Below are 13,762 nucleotides of genomic sequence, written 5' to 3'. Positions count from 1 at the left end.
TTGTGGTAAACGTCTGCGCAGAATTGCTGGAAGGAAGTATGGCGTCGTTGTTCGAATGTGTTGAGGTGTGATGACAATTAATTCGAAGTAGGGATATTGCTTATCGTGAAGACCAGTTTGAACATCGATCAATATGCCGCACTTTTCTTAGTTATTCATGATGTTGCGAAAACGACCGAGGAGAAGGGAATGGACGATGGAAAATCCAATGAGTGCGCGACTGAGGGAAGCTGTTGCTAGTGGCAATGTGAAACTAGTGCGGGATCTCATCAAAGATGGTGCCTCCGCTAATCAAATGGACGCGAATGGTTGGACTTTATTGCATTTAGCGGCCAGCAGAGGGAAAGAACGTGCCCTCAGAGTACTCCTCGAGAAAGGAGGGGACGCATTTGCGCGTGATTTTGTTGGAGGTTTCACTGCGTTACATTACGCAGCGATGCACGGGCGAACAAGAATCGCTAAATTGTTGTTAGATTTCAAAGGATTAGACAAAGAAAAGCTTGTCGATGCAAGAAGCGAAGATGGCTGGACACCTCTTCACGTCGCTGCACACTACGGTAGGGACTCATTTGTCGAACTTCTTCTAGAATCGAAAGGTTACGTCGACGCCTTGAGCGACAAAGGCACAACGGCGCTTCAACTAGCCATCATTCGTGAAAGAACAAGTTCGATTCGGGTTTTATTAAACTGGGGAGCTAACATCGACGTTCAGTTCGGCTTCCCCCTCCGTTATGCCGTTATAAAAGGTAATGTTAATTGTGTTCGAATGCTGGTTGAGCATGGTGCACTCACAAGTATCAAAAGGCCCGAGGATGGCCAAACTCCTCTTCACTTAGCAGCGCTAAGAAACAGCGAACCCTTGGCACGCTTGCTGTATAAGTTTGGAGCAGATACAAATGTTTTCAACGATGAAGGACTTACACCTTTGGCGATAGCAAGAATGATGTACAATGTAAACACTGCAGACAAAGCCTGTTTGGATTTTCTTATCAGTGTATCAAGTAAGTGTACACAAAACAAATTCTTTAGAAATAAGTATATTCTATCTTTATTAATATATACGGTAGTAGGTTTATGTTAAGTACGGGTTGATTCATGGATGCAGAGACAATCAAATAGTGCAATCAACAACTACATGTACATTGTACACTTAGTGAAAATTAATTTATACTAAGAAGCCTCTCCTGTTATCTTAAGTGTATAGAGTGAAATGTAAATATTACAGCTTTGCATTGTAAATCTACAATGTACCATATTCAAGCTCACAAGGAAACATATCCAAGACTAGCTGTAAGTTCTAAAGGAGTTTCTTCCCTCCAAGAGAACCTAATGTAGCGGAGACCTGTCTTTGCAGGCAAAGACATGTCAGATCTATCATAACAGTTTTCAAAATAATTATCTATGAAACTGAAAATGGTCCCTTTCGAAATTACTCTTAGTTGTTCATTGTCTTGCAATAACCTCACACTGAATGAAAGTGTACATGTACACAGGTTACCTGATTCTCAGTACTTCGTGATTGCCTGAATCAAGTATTGAGAACTGAGTCAAAAACTAAGGCTTTGAGGGACTTTCAACATACACTTTTTTCCTGATAATCATAAGTGTATTGAAATTTCCAGTATACTCATGAGTCTTTAGGCAGCTGTATGAGCAAAGAAAAATCATGCCACTGCAGAGTTAGGATACTGTGCCAAAAAAAATTATGGCTGTGTTATGAAAATATTCAGAGATATCAAATATATATATATTTTTTTTTTACAAATTTTAGTGTTTTGGATCAACTTTTGAATTTTCTTAAAGGTGTCCAAAGAGTTCAAAGTGCAGTTGACAACTGATAATCAGGAGCAATCCCCAAAAATTACCAACTGAATGTTTATTTTGTTTAAGTTTGCCAAAGATTGCTGTTTCTCAGGATGATGTGAAGGTGCCAATGAGTGCAACCCACTACCCTTTATGCCCAACTCAGAAAGTTATTACAATCGCTTGATTTACAGGAGTTTCATTAACATTTTAAGTGGGAGGGTAACTGGTTTTTACAGACGGGCACGACTTTTTGAACTGATGAGAACTTCTTTATGAGAAAACCTCCCTCTAGATGGTCACACTGGAAGTAGAATTGAGCCACAACTTATATAAATACATGTAGTACATATGCATATACTGTAGTGTAATTTTCAGGTGTTCAGTAAATATTCTATTGCACCGTTCAAATCAACTCAAGGAAGAGATCAGATTTGTTCCCTTGACAGTTGCTACAGGGTTGGACATTTCATTTTGATAGCACTCACCCAGACCAGTTTTCACTCGCCCAAAAGTTCCCCCCCCCCCCCCTCCAACCATTTTAGTTTTACTATTTTTACGATGAAATTGACTCCATTTTGTAGCTAGTGCAGCCATTGATAAATCTAGTTGAGTTTATGACATTCCGTGTGACCAAAGTCTTGTTTGTTCTCAAGACACCACTCACAAATCATACCTTTCTCCTCATCATACTTTAAACATGGCCGGCCAACTTGCCATTTCATAGAAAACTTCCTGCTCCTTGTCTTCTCGTATTCCCTCATATCACAGGAAGCTTTCGGGGCTTTTTCGATTTTTTCTCGTCAACAACTTTAGAAACTCCAGAAAGATATTTCCACATTTTGGCCGCGATGAGTTTACTCCATTTTTAAACTTACCAGAAGAACACACATTGATCAGAGTGTTGGGAAAGTATGTGAAAACAATTTGTTCGCAACATCCTTGAGCAAGTGGCAGACTGATGATTATTTCTTCAATGGAAAATTATATTTAAAGACCTTTAATTCCAAGAAAACACAATGGAGGCACTTACTTTATATTTCAAATAGTTTTTTATTGATGAATCTTTGTGAGATCCCTGCAGTTTGCGAGAAAACATGTCTGTTCTTCTCAGGAGCGGTCCTTGGGCACCATGTTTACCTGTTCACCGATGGCTCGATAACGACCAGCAGTATCACTTTGTACAAGTACATACATTGTGTAGTTATCAATAGGAGGAAGCCATAATCATTTGTCTATTTACGAAGTCCAATGTTGCCTTTCAGCATCAATTTATTAGACAGTTTGGAATATAAAACTTTGTAAAATAGAAATTGTAAGTTTATGTTGAGGGATTTTCGCATCAAAATGGAATGTAAAAGAACAGTATTTATTTTGCAATTTAAATAATTTCTTGGCAACGAAAATTGTACTCCCCAAATGGGCAAGCGATCGATGATTTGCACTCGCCCGACTTTTTAGACATTCGCCTGGGCAAGCAGGCAAGTGCTGGTGTCCAGCCCTGTTGCTATCAGTTTTTTTACCCACCCACCCACCTACCCTTATATCTACCATATATGTACATATGACAACAAGCCAGACCACAACGGCACCAACTATGCCTTGCTCGGTAGTCTGGTGCCCTGCCAATGGAACAAACTATGCCATGTTTTAATGTGAAAAATTATTGTAATTTTCTAATTTGTGTTTTCTTTACTTGTCAGAAAATCCAAGGAGTTTACAAGATTCTTGCCGTTTTGTTATTCGGGAGGCCCTAGGTGCCAAACGCCTTGAAGATATAGCAAAGCTACCAGTATCAAATATAATGAAGGAATTTCTTCTCTACAAGTATGACTAATTTGGAAACCTCAAAGAGCTACATGTACTCTGTAACTTTAAAAAAAATGGCCTGAAAGTGTACATAGCCCTTGCCTCATACCCCGTGTGAATGGAGTCTGTTTCACATAAGGGCTTGCGTCAGGGGACAAAAAGACAACTAGAACTTTAGGATAAAATTTTAATCTGTTATCAACCCTAGCACTGTTTGGAAGAGGAGCACTAGATTTGCACTTTTTTAACACAACATTTGAAAAGCTAAGGAAACATACATATACATGTGTAGATCCATGTACATGTATATTTTAGATACCAACTGAACATGTAAAAACCGAACAATCACAGTTTAATTTGATTGCATAATGCAGTACTTGGCAAATGTTTTTTCTTGTCACACATTTGTGATTTCACTTGGCAGCCATGACTGCAACAATACGAGCTTTTTCTTTTCAAAATTAATATCAGTGCTGTGAGGTTATGTAGCAAAAAATTGGAAGTGATAATAATTATTATTTTGCAAGAATCTGCTTAGTTCGTAGTGTGTGCTCTTGTTGCAAAATATAGGTTAACAAAAATCTTTTTGTATGTCAGGTTTGCAATTTAGATATAAGTGGGGAAACTAGCATTAAATGTAATCTTGGGAATCTGATGTGAAAATAATTTGTGCGAGACATTTTACAGGCCCCATTTTGGGGATAAATGTACATGCAACTGCACTTTCATAATTTTTGTTCCTTTGTTTAGAAGCCTGATTCAATGTTTAACATTTGAAAAAAGGAAAAAAAAACCATACAGATATCTATGTAAAGCTAGCATATGGCTATTGATTCCCACATAACTTGACTAGCAGGTGATACCTGTATCCAATGTAGCACATTTGTCGTCCTGAAAAAAAATGGTCTGCGTTTAAAAGCTACTTATTAAAACATAAAATAAATAAAAAATAGATATTACAAAGCACCCTTTAAGAAAGCATGTGCTAAAAGCCACTCTTTATAGCTTCATAGAAACACAGAATTAGCGTAAACTATTGGTGTACAGTCTAATCATACCATGAGTGATGAAGATTTACAGTTTGGTAATTAAGATAAGCAAATGTTTTTCCGTTCATTTTCCCGCAGTATTTCCTAAAATAAATTGGAAACATTAAATTTTTCTCTGTTTCTATCAAGTAATGGAGTTGGCATAACTCGGAAAGAGTGTAGAGATACTTGTCTGTTGCTACTGTTACCACAGCATTTCCTGTTCTCCAAACTTCCACTCCTGTTTCCTTAGCTCGACAGAAACAAGGATGGTAAACAAAACTTTATTTAAGTGTATGATAGGTTTTCTGATGTACATGTACCTTCTGGTCTTTGTCACTTACTCATCATCAACCAACAGGGGCAGATCTAGGGGGAAGGTGTTGGGGTACCCCCCCCCCCCTGAGATGAAGCCTTCTTCTTTGTATTCACTTTTAAAATTTGTTTACCTTGCCAGTCAGTTACACCATTTCCTTAGTGGTGCACCCCCTCCTAAGAAAAATCCTTGATCCGCTCCTGACTTAACGGCATTTGGATGTGCTATGTGTAAAAAGAGTGAGATACAGTATAAAGTTCGTAGTGCTTTATTTTGGCAATTGGTTCCAAATTAAACAACTATCATGTACAAAGTAAGGATAAAACAGTCCTCCCCACGCCAGAAACCTCTGAAAGTGATAATTACATGTACTGATGACTAAGGAAAGTAGTTTTAGTGTATTACATAGTTAGCTTACTTTTACTAGAGAAGATGTTTTACATAGTTTTACAATGTAAATTTATCTCTATTTATTTTTCAGTTACTGTCTGGGAAATTACAAACCAGATAACTTGGGAGTTTTATTCCACTCAAGTGGCACATCTTTTACTTTTTGTTATCAAGATTGTTTTGCATTTTTCTTGAAACCTTAACATTTTTACTTGAACTTTTTCCAATTCAATGTAACAACATTTTGCCAATTTTTTTTTAAGTGTTTGTAGACTTAAGTAGTAGACATCAATACACTGTTTAACTCATTGATACATTCTTAGACATGACTTGATGTTGATATTGTTGTTGTAATCTTGTTGTCAAATATTTCACTTTTTAGAAAGTTATTGATGTTTGTAGTTTCATTTTATTTTGCTCGGTGTCAGATTAAAGGGATAAAAATAAAAAAATCATTGTTATGTGCAAGTGTAATCTATTCATCATTGATTCATGTATAGACGGTCTGTGAATGAATAAAGATTTGTTCACATATGTACCTCTGACCTGACCTGCATACAGCATTTAGATGTAGTAATTCAGCTTTGTTTTGGCAAACCAAATTTCAAATTGATTTTTTTATATGTTGACGAGGAGGGGAATTTCTTGTAAACACTCACACCAAAGCGCCAGTTAAATTATGACACGAAAACGTTAGCATTGCTATAACTTACTGTTTTTTTCAATTTTCCAGACACAAAAAAAGTAATTGCTACAATCGATGATAAACATCTTTACGTTGTAGATAACAACCCCTTGGTTGATGAAAGTGAAAACTCTTGCATGTTAATCGGAAAATTTATATTTGTCGCATACAGATTATGTAATGTCTTGAAAAAAGTCAGACATTTACAAACAGAAAGGTCAAATATGTCAAATCGTCGCCTTGTTTCTTCTCCCGCAAAGGCTGCTAGTTGTTAAATGATGTCATGACTTGTCGCTTGGCAAACACGACAAGTTGCCGTGTGAACACGTGGTGTTTTCAAGTGAGCAGTCCGTGAGTGGCAAGTTAGGACGCCTTTGTGTAAAGTTTGTTACAAAATTCTCGTTATTTCGCCCCTTTAACCTCACATCCTTACAGGTAAACGGATTAGTGGGGTACCTTGCTATCTTGTTAAAAAGGAAACCGTTTTTCTAACCGAACAAGCACGAAACTCTCGTTAACTTTGATGCTGAATTCTTCAGATTTAGCGTACTGGCAGAAACTACAGAGAGGCAGAAAGTGAAGCTAGAGGACGGCTCTGTCAACTGGAGAACAAAATCAAAGATGAAAGAAAAATTAATGGTAAGTGAAGAACAGAAATGTTCGTATTTGGTTCTCGATAAGATTGCCAGCTAGTTTAAAGTTAGATGCTTTCTTGCAACTAGCATTAGGCTGCAGTAAAATTAAAGTTAAAATTTAAGCTGTAAGCCTCAAGGTTGAAGCTCGCATGTGGGCATTCCTCGAGAAAATTGGCATGGTTTTTTTAAAGTTCTTTTATAACAGGTGACGTTCGTAAAACTTATTTTCAACCTTCAAAGCTGGAAAATGTTTGTCGTCCTCGTCCGTCATTTTGAAATAATAGTGAACAATGTTTGGTATGGAAACCGATCGATACCCAAACCAGGTGATATGCTTCTGCCCAAACCCAATGTAAGCTTAATGCATAAGATTTTCGTAGAATGCGATTGATAAATGTCCTAAGACGTAGGGTACTTGACAAGCATTTGACCGATCAATGCAGTTCAAACCAAGCTTTTTGGTCACTCAGACTGAAAATATAATGCGCTAGGAAGTGTCTAGACTCCCTTTTGGTTTTCCAAATAAACAAGAACAAAAACAAAAACAACCGCTGTAGTTTTGAGCATATAACTAGAAAGCCCGGATATAAGCGTGTTCGGACCTTCGAGTTGAGCGTTTTTCGGTGCTGAGGTCCTTCTCAGTATTCTTTCGCTGTCCGGGTTTAACGCTCCCTTGGCTGTGTACAACGTCGCGCGCCCCCTGACGTTACAAACTCATTTAGCCTTTCAAAGTGCGCCAAATGATGTTTACCGAAGCTTAGTTTTGTACTGGTTTGGTGTTCGAGTCACTGAGTGAAAAACCGAATCATTTCATGATTTCGTTCTTTCTTCTTCCTTTTTTTTTTTGAGAAAAAAATAAAAGTAGAATGAGATATATAAGTTGTTAGAATGAAATATGTTTTTACGAGAAAATAAAGGCCGAAACTCGATAAAAGATCACGCAATCTTTTCTGTGCGCTAAGCATGCAGTCGAGGCGTAATTAGAAGCAGAGTGAAGATTGTTGTTTGTCAGCGGTTTAAAGTTTGAAATGTTTTAAAAAGACTTGTTTGTTTGAGAAAATTTTCGGGGGTAGAGACCTTTACTGTCAGTCGACTTATCAGTTATACAGGGGTTTTATTACGGGCCAGGCACCGGGCAAATTAACCGGCTGTGAGGACGATTTTTCCCGCGTGGTTTGACCATCAAGAAAAAAAGTTCTTATATAAGAAAGCAGTTCAATTCACAAAGTTTTACCTGCCTGTAAAAACCAATTGCCATCCTGCTTAACACGTCATTCAATGAAACCCCTGCTGGTATATTTTTAAATTGTAAAAGCGTTAAAACTGATACAATAAGCATGTGCATAAATCATAAGCATTATCCAAGCATTTTAGTCGTCTTTTCTGGATAAACCGAGCGCCATTAGCCGGAAAAATAGAGCATTTAGCTGAAGCTTCTTAGTGGGGGGGGGCAAAACCACGCTACGTAAAAGCATAAAGGCATCTGCAGGTTGATAGGATCGGTCACGAAACTCTCCTTGTCACTACTGGTTTAATTAAGTTAAAAGGTGACGAGGCCAATTGCGCTTGCGAGTAGACTTCCTAAAGTCCTTCGCTGAGTAGTGCGAAGGTCGAGCTTACGTTTCTCCGCCTCGCGCTCTTCGTTCTCAAGTTTTGGGCGTCGCAGATATTTCTTGTTCTCCGAGTTCGGCTTTCGTTGCTCGACCTGTGGGCAAGTCTATAGCCTGCGAGGAGATTGTGAACTGCGGACGCTACATGTAGATTACACAAAGTTCGTGCTAGGGAAGTACGCATGAAGACTTCTCTCCTTCGTTCTAGACAGCTGGCAGTCTGTTTTTCTCTAGAAATCAGGCAGGGATTATCAGACTAGAAGACACTGAGACGAGACGTGGACGCAGCACTCACAAGACGAAAAGTTCGTCTCTCCCTAACCTCTTCTTATCCGTACCACCCTGTTGCGTACACTTTTTTTAAATTTAATTTCAGGCTGATAATATTCTTGTGAAAATTCTTAGATTAAATACAGCATATGACATTTCGGGTTTATTTGTTTTGATGGCGTTGAAGTAATTTTGAAGCCAGTCTGCAGGGAATAAAGCTTGATATGACACACAGAACGTCTTGCAGAATTGTTCTAAGTATCGAACATGCGGCTAGTGCTGTTTTTGATGCTTTTTGGCTTGTTGTGCCGTTTAGATAAAGGTAGAATTTTATACGGTTTAGTTAAAAACATATAATCAGATAATTATATTATATTTACAAATTTTCAGCACACGAAATTGTGTTATTTTCAAAATCTCAGCCTCGGGTTTATTCTTAAAATATTCTGAAAATTTTCGAAAATTTCAATGAAAAGAGTGTATTGATACTTGTCTGACGCTATAAGAGAAAAGACCGACTGCCAGCAGTTAAACGTACCTCTGGAACCGAGAATCAAGAAATTATTGATTTCGAATAGGTTATTGTTCTTTATTTGCGGAGATGCTAAATATATACATGTACAAGGCGCTATTCGCCAAAATACTAAATAAAAGTACGAAAATAGCTTAAAATAACAGAGTATTCAGTTTAAACTGCGATATATATATACAACCAGGGCATTACTGCTAGTTTTTTGTCATCTTAACTTTAGACACTCACTCAGTTTTTAGTCCTTTCTTGTTATTCGAACGTTAACATATTTTTGTTTTTGCCTAAGTAACTAAAACTTTGTCCAGCTAGAGGGATTGCTCAGTTTAGGATGCGTATCGCAGCAATAACCAACTAATAATTTGACTCTTTCTTCTAAAATATGTAGGCATAGCTTCAACTTTGCCCTCTTTGTAACGGCTTTTTGGCGAGCATAGGTGGCCATGCATTCACGGTTTATATCGGTAGTTAGAGCCCGCCTATTCCCCAGTAACGTCAGTGCCGGAGTTCTGACACAGCTTGACACCATTATGTCGGGCATAAAATATGTATCCATCATCAAGTGCTAAGCCCTCTTCCAACCGTAAAACCGTTTTGTTCTTACGCGTTTTTCGGATCACAGGATTCCCAATCTTAACTTTCGTCGTACACTCAGCTGCAAATTAAAGTCTTTGCCTTTGCATTCTCTATTCTTCTATTCTTCCAATTGGCCTTAATTCACTCTGTTTGCCCCCCCAAATTTTGTATAAACCATTGTTGTCAAATACTCTTGGGAGGTCTGCATATTCCCAAGAGCATTTCACAACAATAGTTTATGCAAAATTTGGGGAGCGAACAGAGTGAATTATGGGCAATTGGAAAATAGAGAATTGGCTCAAAGAGCGCATTACTGTTATTTCTGTCCCTCCAAATCCTGCTCCAACTGTAGTCCACTGCAATGTAGATCTCTTGTAACGTGGCGACGGTTTCAAAAGTTTCCAGCGTTGTGTGAAACAACACCGTTACATTTTGTCACATGCTTGTCACAGTATAAATCCTTGCCGGTAGAGTGCTCGGCCAGCTCTATGCTGATTCGGATTCCTGTCACATTCTCAATGTAAACGCCATGGAGAATTGACGCTGCCGTTCTACAACGTTCACGTTGAACTAACTAGACAACCATCTTCGTGCAGCCCCTATTCATTGCGTCTCACCCTCACGTCATACTTTTGTGGGTACAGTGTTGGGATTAGCAGCAGATTGAACGTTTGGCTCAGATGACGACGTAGACGAATGTTGTCTAGTCCATGAACCGAATTTGTGGCACCGTAAAATTTTCTTGAATCCTTTAGAGAACTGATCACTAAGGCACCAGTAAATGATAGGGTTCACACAGCTGTTGAAGAAGTTTACGATCTGCGTAAAACCAAGTAGTGTAAAGAAGTAAAACGGTGGATCTCCTAGAAAAAATAGTGGATACAAAAAAAAAAAAAAAAAACATTTAAGAATTAGAAACCTTGACTCACAATGTATTTTACACATGTTGAATTTCTAATGCGATCTTGTGAATGACAAATTACTCTCTAGTTCTCTAGTTCAGCAGATGTACAACATTATACTCCGATGTAGTGTATGGTGGGAAAGTGCCCCGTTCTTTGGGATTTTCGTTCTATTAACGGACACCGTTGACATGACATGATTATGGAGTTCGCTATTTTCTCAAGACTGAGTCAGGAAAAAAGTAAGTCGATGGAAGTTAACCTAAATGATAATGGAATCTAAAAACAACTTATTCTGACATTAATGCTATTCATGAAAACTCAAAACAGAAATCGAGAAATTCTGTCAAAAACGTAGCAGTTGGCACATCTAAGTGTCTGATTAACAGTTACTGAAAGTCTCAGCATTTCAGAGCGTGATCATCACCTTTTCAAAACAGCAAAAAAAGGCGAGGAGCAATCGTTGTTTTTGTTGTTGATGTGGCTTCTCTTTTTGCACTTGTAATTCAAAATTCTTCAAAGATTTCACATCAAGAAGAAATAAGCTTAACTAAAATAGCTTTATAATTTTTTTCCATATCATGATCTTTTATTTACCTGTTAAACCGAAGTCAAGCCACAGGAACATGGCATACGTAGGCATCATACAAATAGCATAACATACGACAACAATGACCATCATCTTGAGAACGTTTCGTTTTCTTTTACTGTTTTTGGGATCCTCGGACACTCCACTGCCTGGAGAGTTTTCGTCTCGGTCGTTCCATAATTTATAGATCATCCTTGTGTAAGCTGGGGCAATAAACAACAGCGGTAACAGGTAGCAGGCCAGGAAGAGAAGAAGCGAATATGCCTTTCTTAGAGTTGGGGTTGGGAAAAATTCCCCGCAGCCAAATGGTGGACCTAGCTGGTAAGCCCCCACTTCAGGCAGGGCGACCAGAAAGGAGGTCATTGAAACGACTGCTATTATTAGCTTCGCTTGAAATTTTGACAGGGGTGGTGTGAATGGAAGGCAGATTGCACGATAACGTTCAATGGTGATGGCTACCAGCGAACCAGTAGATGCACTGAGATTCATAACCTGCAAGGCTAAACAAAAATACAATGTGGTGAGCAAAACCCAGCTGAACCGGAAAACGACCGGCTTCGTGAGATTAGGATGATCATACCTTGGAACAATAATGATCAATATATCATTTCCTCACATTGTTTATCAGACAGGTAACAGGAATATGGAGTGTAATCGACTACGAGCAAGAGCTAACAGGAATACTTGATATAGGTGCAGTTTTACTCAAATATACTTTCCATTGAATTTTACATCAGTGCTTTTATTTCGCATTATGTGAAAGTCTTCCAAAGTTTTTTCTTCTTCACTTTTTAAAATTTTCTTTACAGTTCCCTTTACCCCTTTTCCCAGTAATGGATATTGATTATCCGTAGAAATTAAACCCCAATTTCGGTCTGTGTTTATTTGAAGTATATTTCCTCGAAGTGGTCACTGCTGGTCCTTTCAGATGCAACTTCAGATTCTCGTAACTGACACATTAAACGAGCAACAAAGTGTTCAGTCTGTCTTTTGCGGGGAGGCGGCGTGGCCGAGTGGTTTAGGGCGCTGGATTTGAAATCTGGAGGTCCCTGGTTCAAATCCTCCGCCCTACCGCTGTCTGGATTTGCTCTCGGAAGCCCCGAGTTCAACTCCTCGGCCGCGTTGTGTATATAGCCAACTGGTCAGCCTCCCACCAGTTGGGATTCTTAATAGTTTATGTTATATTTGAAATATTTGTTTACTTATTTACAGTGTCCCCAATTAGCACATTAGTGCTAAATACACCAACACTTAAATAAAGTGATTATTTTATTTAAGGCGCCCTATCCCTGAAACAACGGTCGTTTTAACTGCGTATTCAAGTGACGATAAAGACAGATAAGTAAAGATAGCATACTTGCTATTTAAATACATGTACCCTCGAGTAAATTAACACTAGCTGAAGTGGTGGCAGGCTATTTCTAGGTTGAAAAGCTCCTTAAACTTGAAAGCATAAAAATTCTCATTGGGCCAGCCGTCAGTCTTCTAATTTGTATATTTTTGCGTTGTACAATGTTACTCCGAGTTCAAGTCGGAGATTAGCTACAAGCAAATAGTTAAGAAAAAAAGCCCTACAAAGTAACAATAAACCAAAAGGGATGGGTGAAGGCTTGACTACATATTGGCAGGGATTAGTGCTGAGGTACTTGAAATCACCTTAAATTCTTGATAAGCTTTTTAAATTACACCATCTTCGCGTTTCTAGCCGTGTGACTGAATTCACTTTATCTTAAAGAAATCATCTAGAGGATATTTCGACTTTGATTCAGTGAAACTACTGAAAACATTTGCTGAGTAAATTGCAGAATGTAAAAGAAATCTCGTCGTTGTCAAAAAAATGTTAGGTATGCGCTTGCAAAACATGATTTCCAGTAGTATCCACAATCGGATAAAATCGTTTATGCCTTGATCCGCATTTTTTTCATTTATTCCCTTTTCTATATGATTTTATTCGTTTCACCTAACTAATCAAAGCCTCTTGTTTTTCGAATCTTTTCGTCGTTCTATTGAATACTCACTGGCTCTTAACGGAAAGTAACATTTACAAGCAATCAAGGCCGGCGGTAGAAGCAAAAAGATCGATGGATATGAACAGAGTAGCGTATTCTTGGTGAGTTTCAAAGCCAATTTTAAAATCTCTTTAACAGCTATGGTCACTCCTTACTAATGTGGTCTGTTGTTGACTGATAAGATTTCAGTCTGGTAAATCGCTGCCATTAGAACTGATAATATACACAAATGATAGAGAAAGAGGCTCTCGGTGTCAACAAACACACCCTTTTGTCTTGGAACGTCATTAATTGCATACTCGCAAAATTGGCGCGGATACCACAACACTATAGCGCAAAGCATAGCGCAAAGCATAAATGTCACAAATCGTAGGACTCGTAGCTAGTTTTAAGTACATTACGGGAAAACAGTTACTGGTTATCGCGTTCTTAAAACAGACCACTGACAAGGAACTTTACATTATGTCTGTTCAATAAGCCCCTTTTGATATCTCTCTTGTCTGAAGGGAGATCTGACCGTGTTGACCTACGAATGTGGGTGCAAACATGCGAAACGTCGGTATTTATTTGCGGTTAATGAGAAAGTGCATACATAAGTTAACAAATACGGT

General features: G+C 38.3%; 2 protein-coding genes across 10 annotated transcripts in view; one reads left to right on the top strand and one right to left on the bottom strand.

Moving 5' to 3' along the window:
• The first annotated feature begins 18 nt into the window (after nucleotides 1-18).
• LOC145500977 (ankyrin repeat and SOCS box protein 7-like) lies at nucleotides 19-6,905 on the top strand. 2 transcript variants are annotated; one of them, XM_081480553.1, is made up of 3 exons: nucleotides 19-1,001; nucleotides 3,507-3,630; nucleotides 5,438-6,905. In XM_081480553.1, the coding sequence occupies exons 1-3, from the start codon at nucleotides 158-160 to the stop codon at nucleotides 5,547-5,549; spliced, it is 1,080 nt and encodes a 359-aa protein (XP_081336679.1). In that variant the 5' UTR covers nucleotides 19-157; the 3' UTR covers nucleotides 5,550-6,905. The 2 variants fall into 2 exon arrangements, with proteins under 2 accessions (XP_081336679.1, XP_081336686.1); XM_081480560.1 differs by lacking the exon at nucleotides 3,507-3,630 and having other exon boundaries at nucleotides 20-1,001.
• Nucleotides 6,906-8,117: 1,212 nt separating this feature from the next.
• LOC145500894 (neuropeptide FF receptor 1-like) overlaps nucleotides 8,118-13,762 on the bottom strand; it is a 45,333-nt gene continuing 39,688 nt past the window's right edge. For all 8 annotated transcript variants that reach the window (XM_081480441.1, XM_081480467.1, XM_081480433.1 and 5 more), the window contains 2 exons: nucleotides 11,151-11,642; nucleotides 8,118-10,514 (listed from right to left, as the gene is read on the bottom strand). In XM_081480441.1, the coding sequence (XP_081336567.1) occupies nucleotides 10,276-10,514; nucleotides 11,151-11,642 (731 nt within the window). In that variant the 3' untranslated portion in view covers nucleotides 8,118-10,275. The remainder of the gene's footprint in view (nucleotides 10,515-11,150; nucleotides 11,643-13,762) is intronic.

The sequence above is a fragment of the Orbicella franksi genome, chromosome 1 (genome assembly GCF_964199315.1).
Source record: "Orbicella franksi chromosome 1, jaOrbFran1.1, whole genome shotgun sequence".
Classification (NCBI taxonomy): domain Eukaryota; kingdom Metazoa; phylum Cnidaria; class Anthozoa; order Scleractinia; family Merulinidae; genus Orbicella; species Orbicella franksi.
This window is presented reverse-complemented; position numbering and strand designations above follow the sequence as displayed.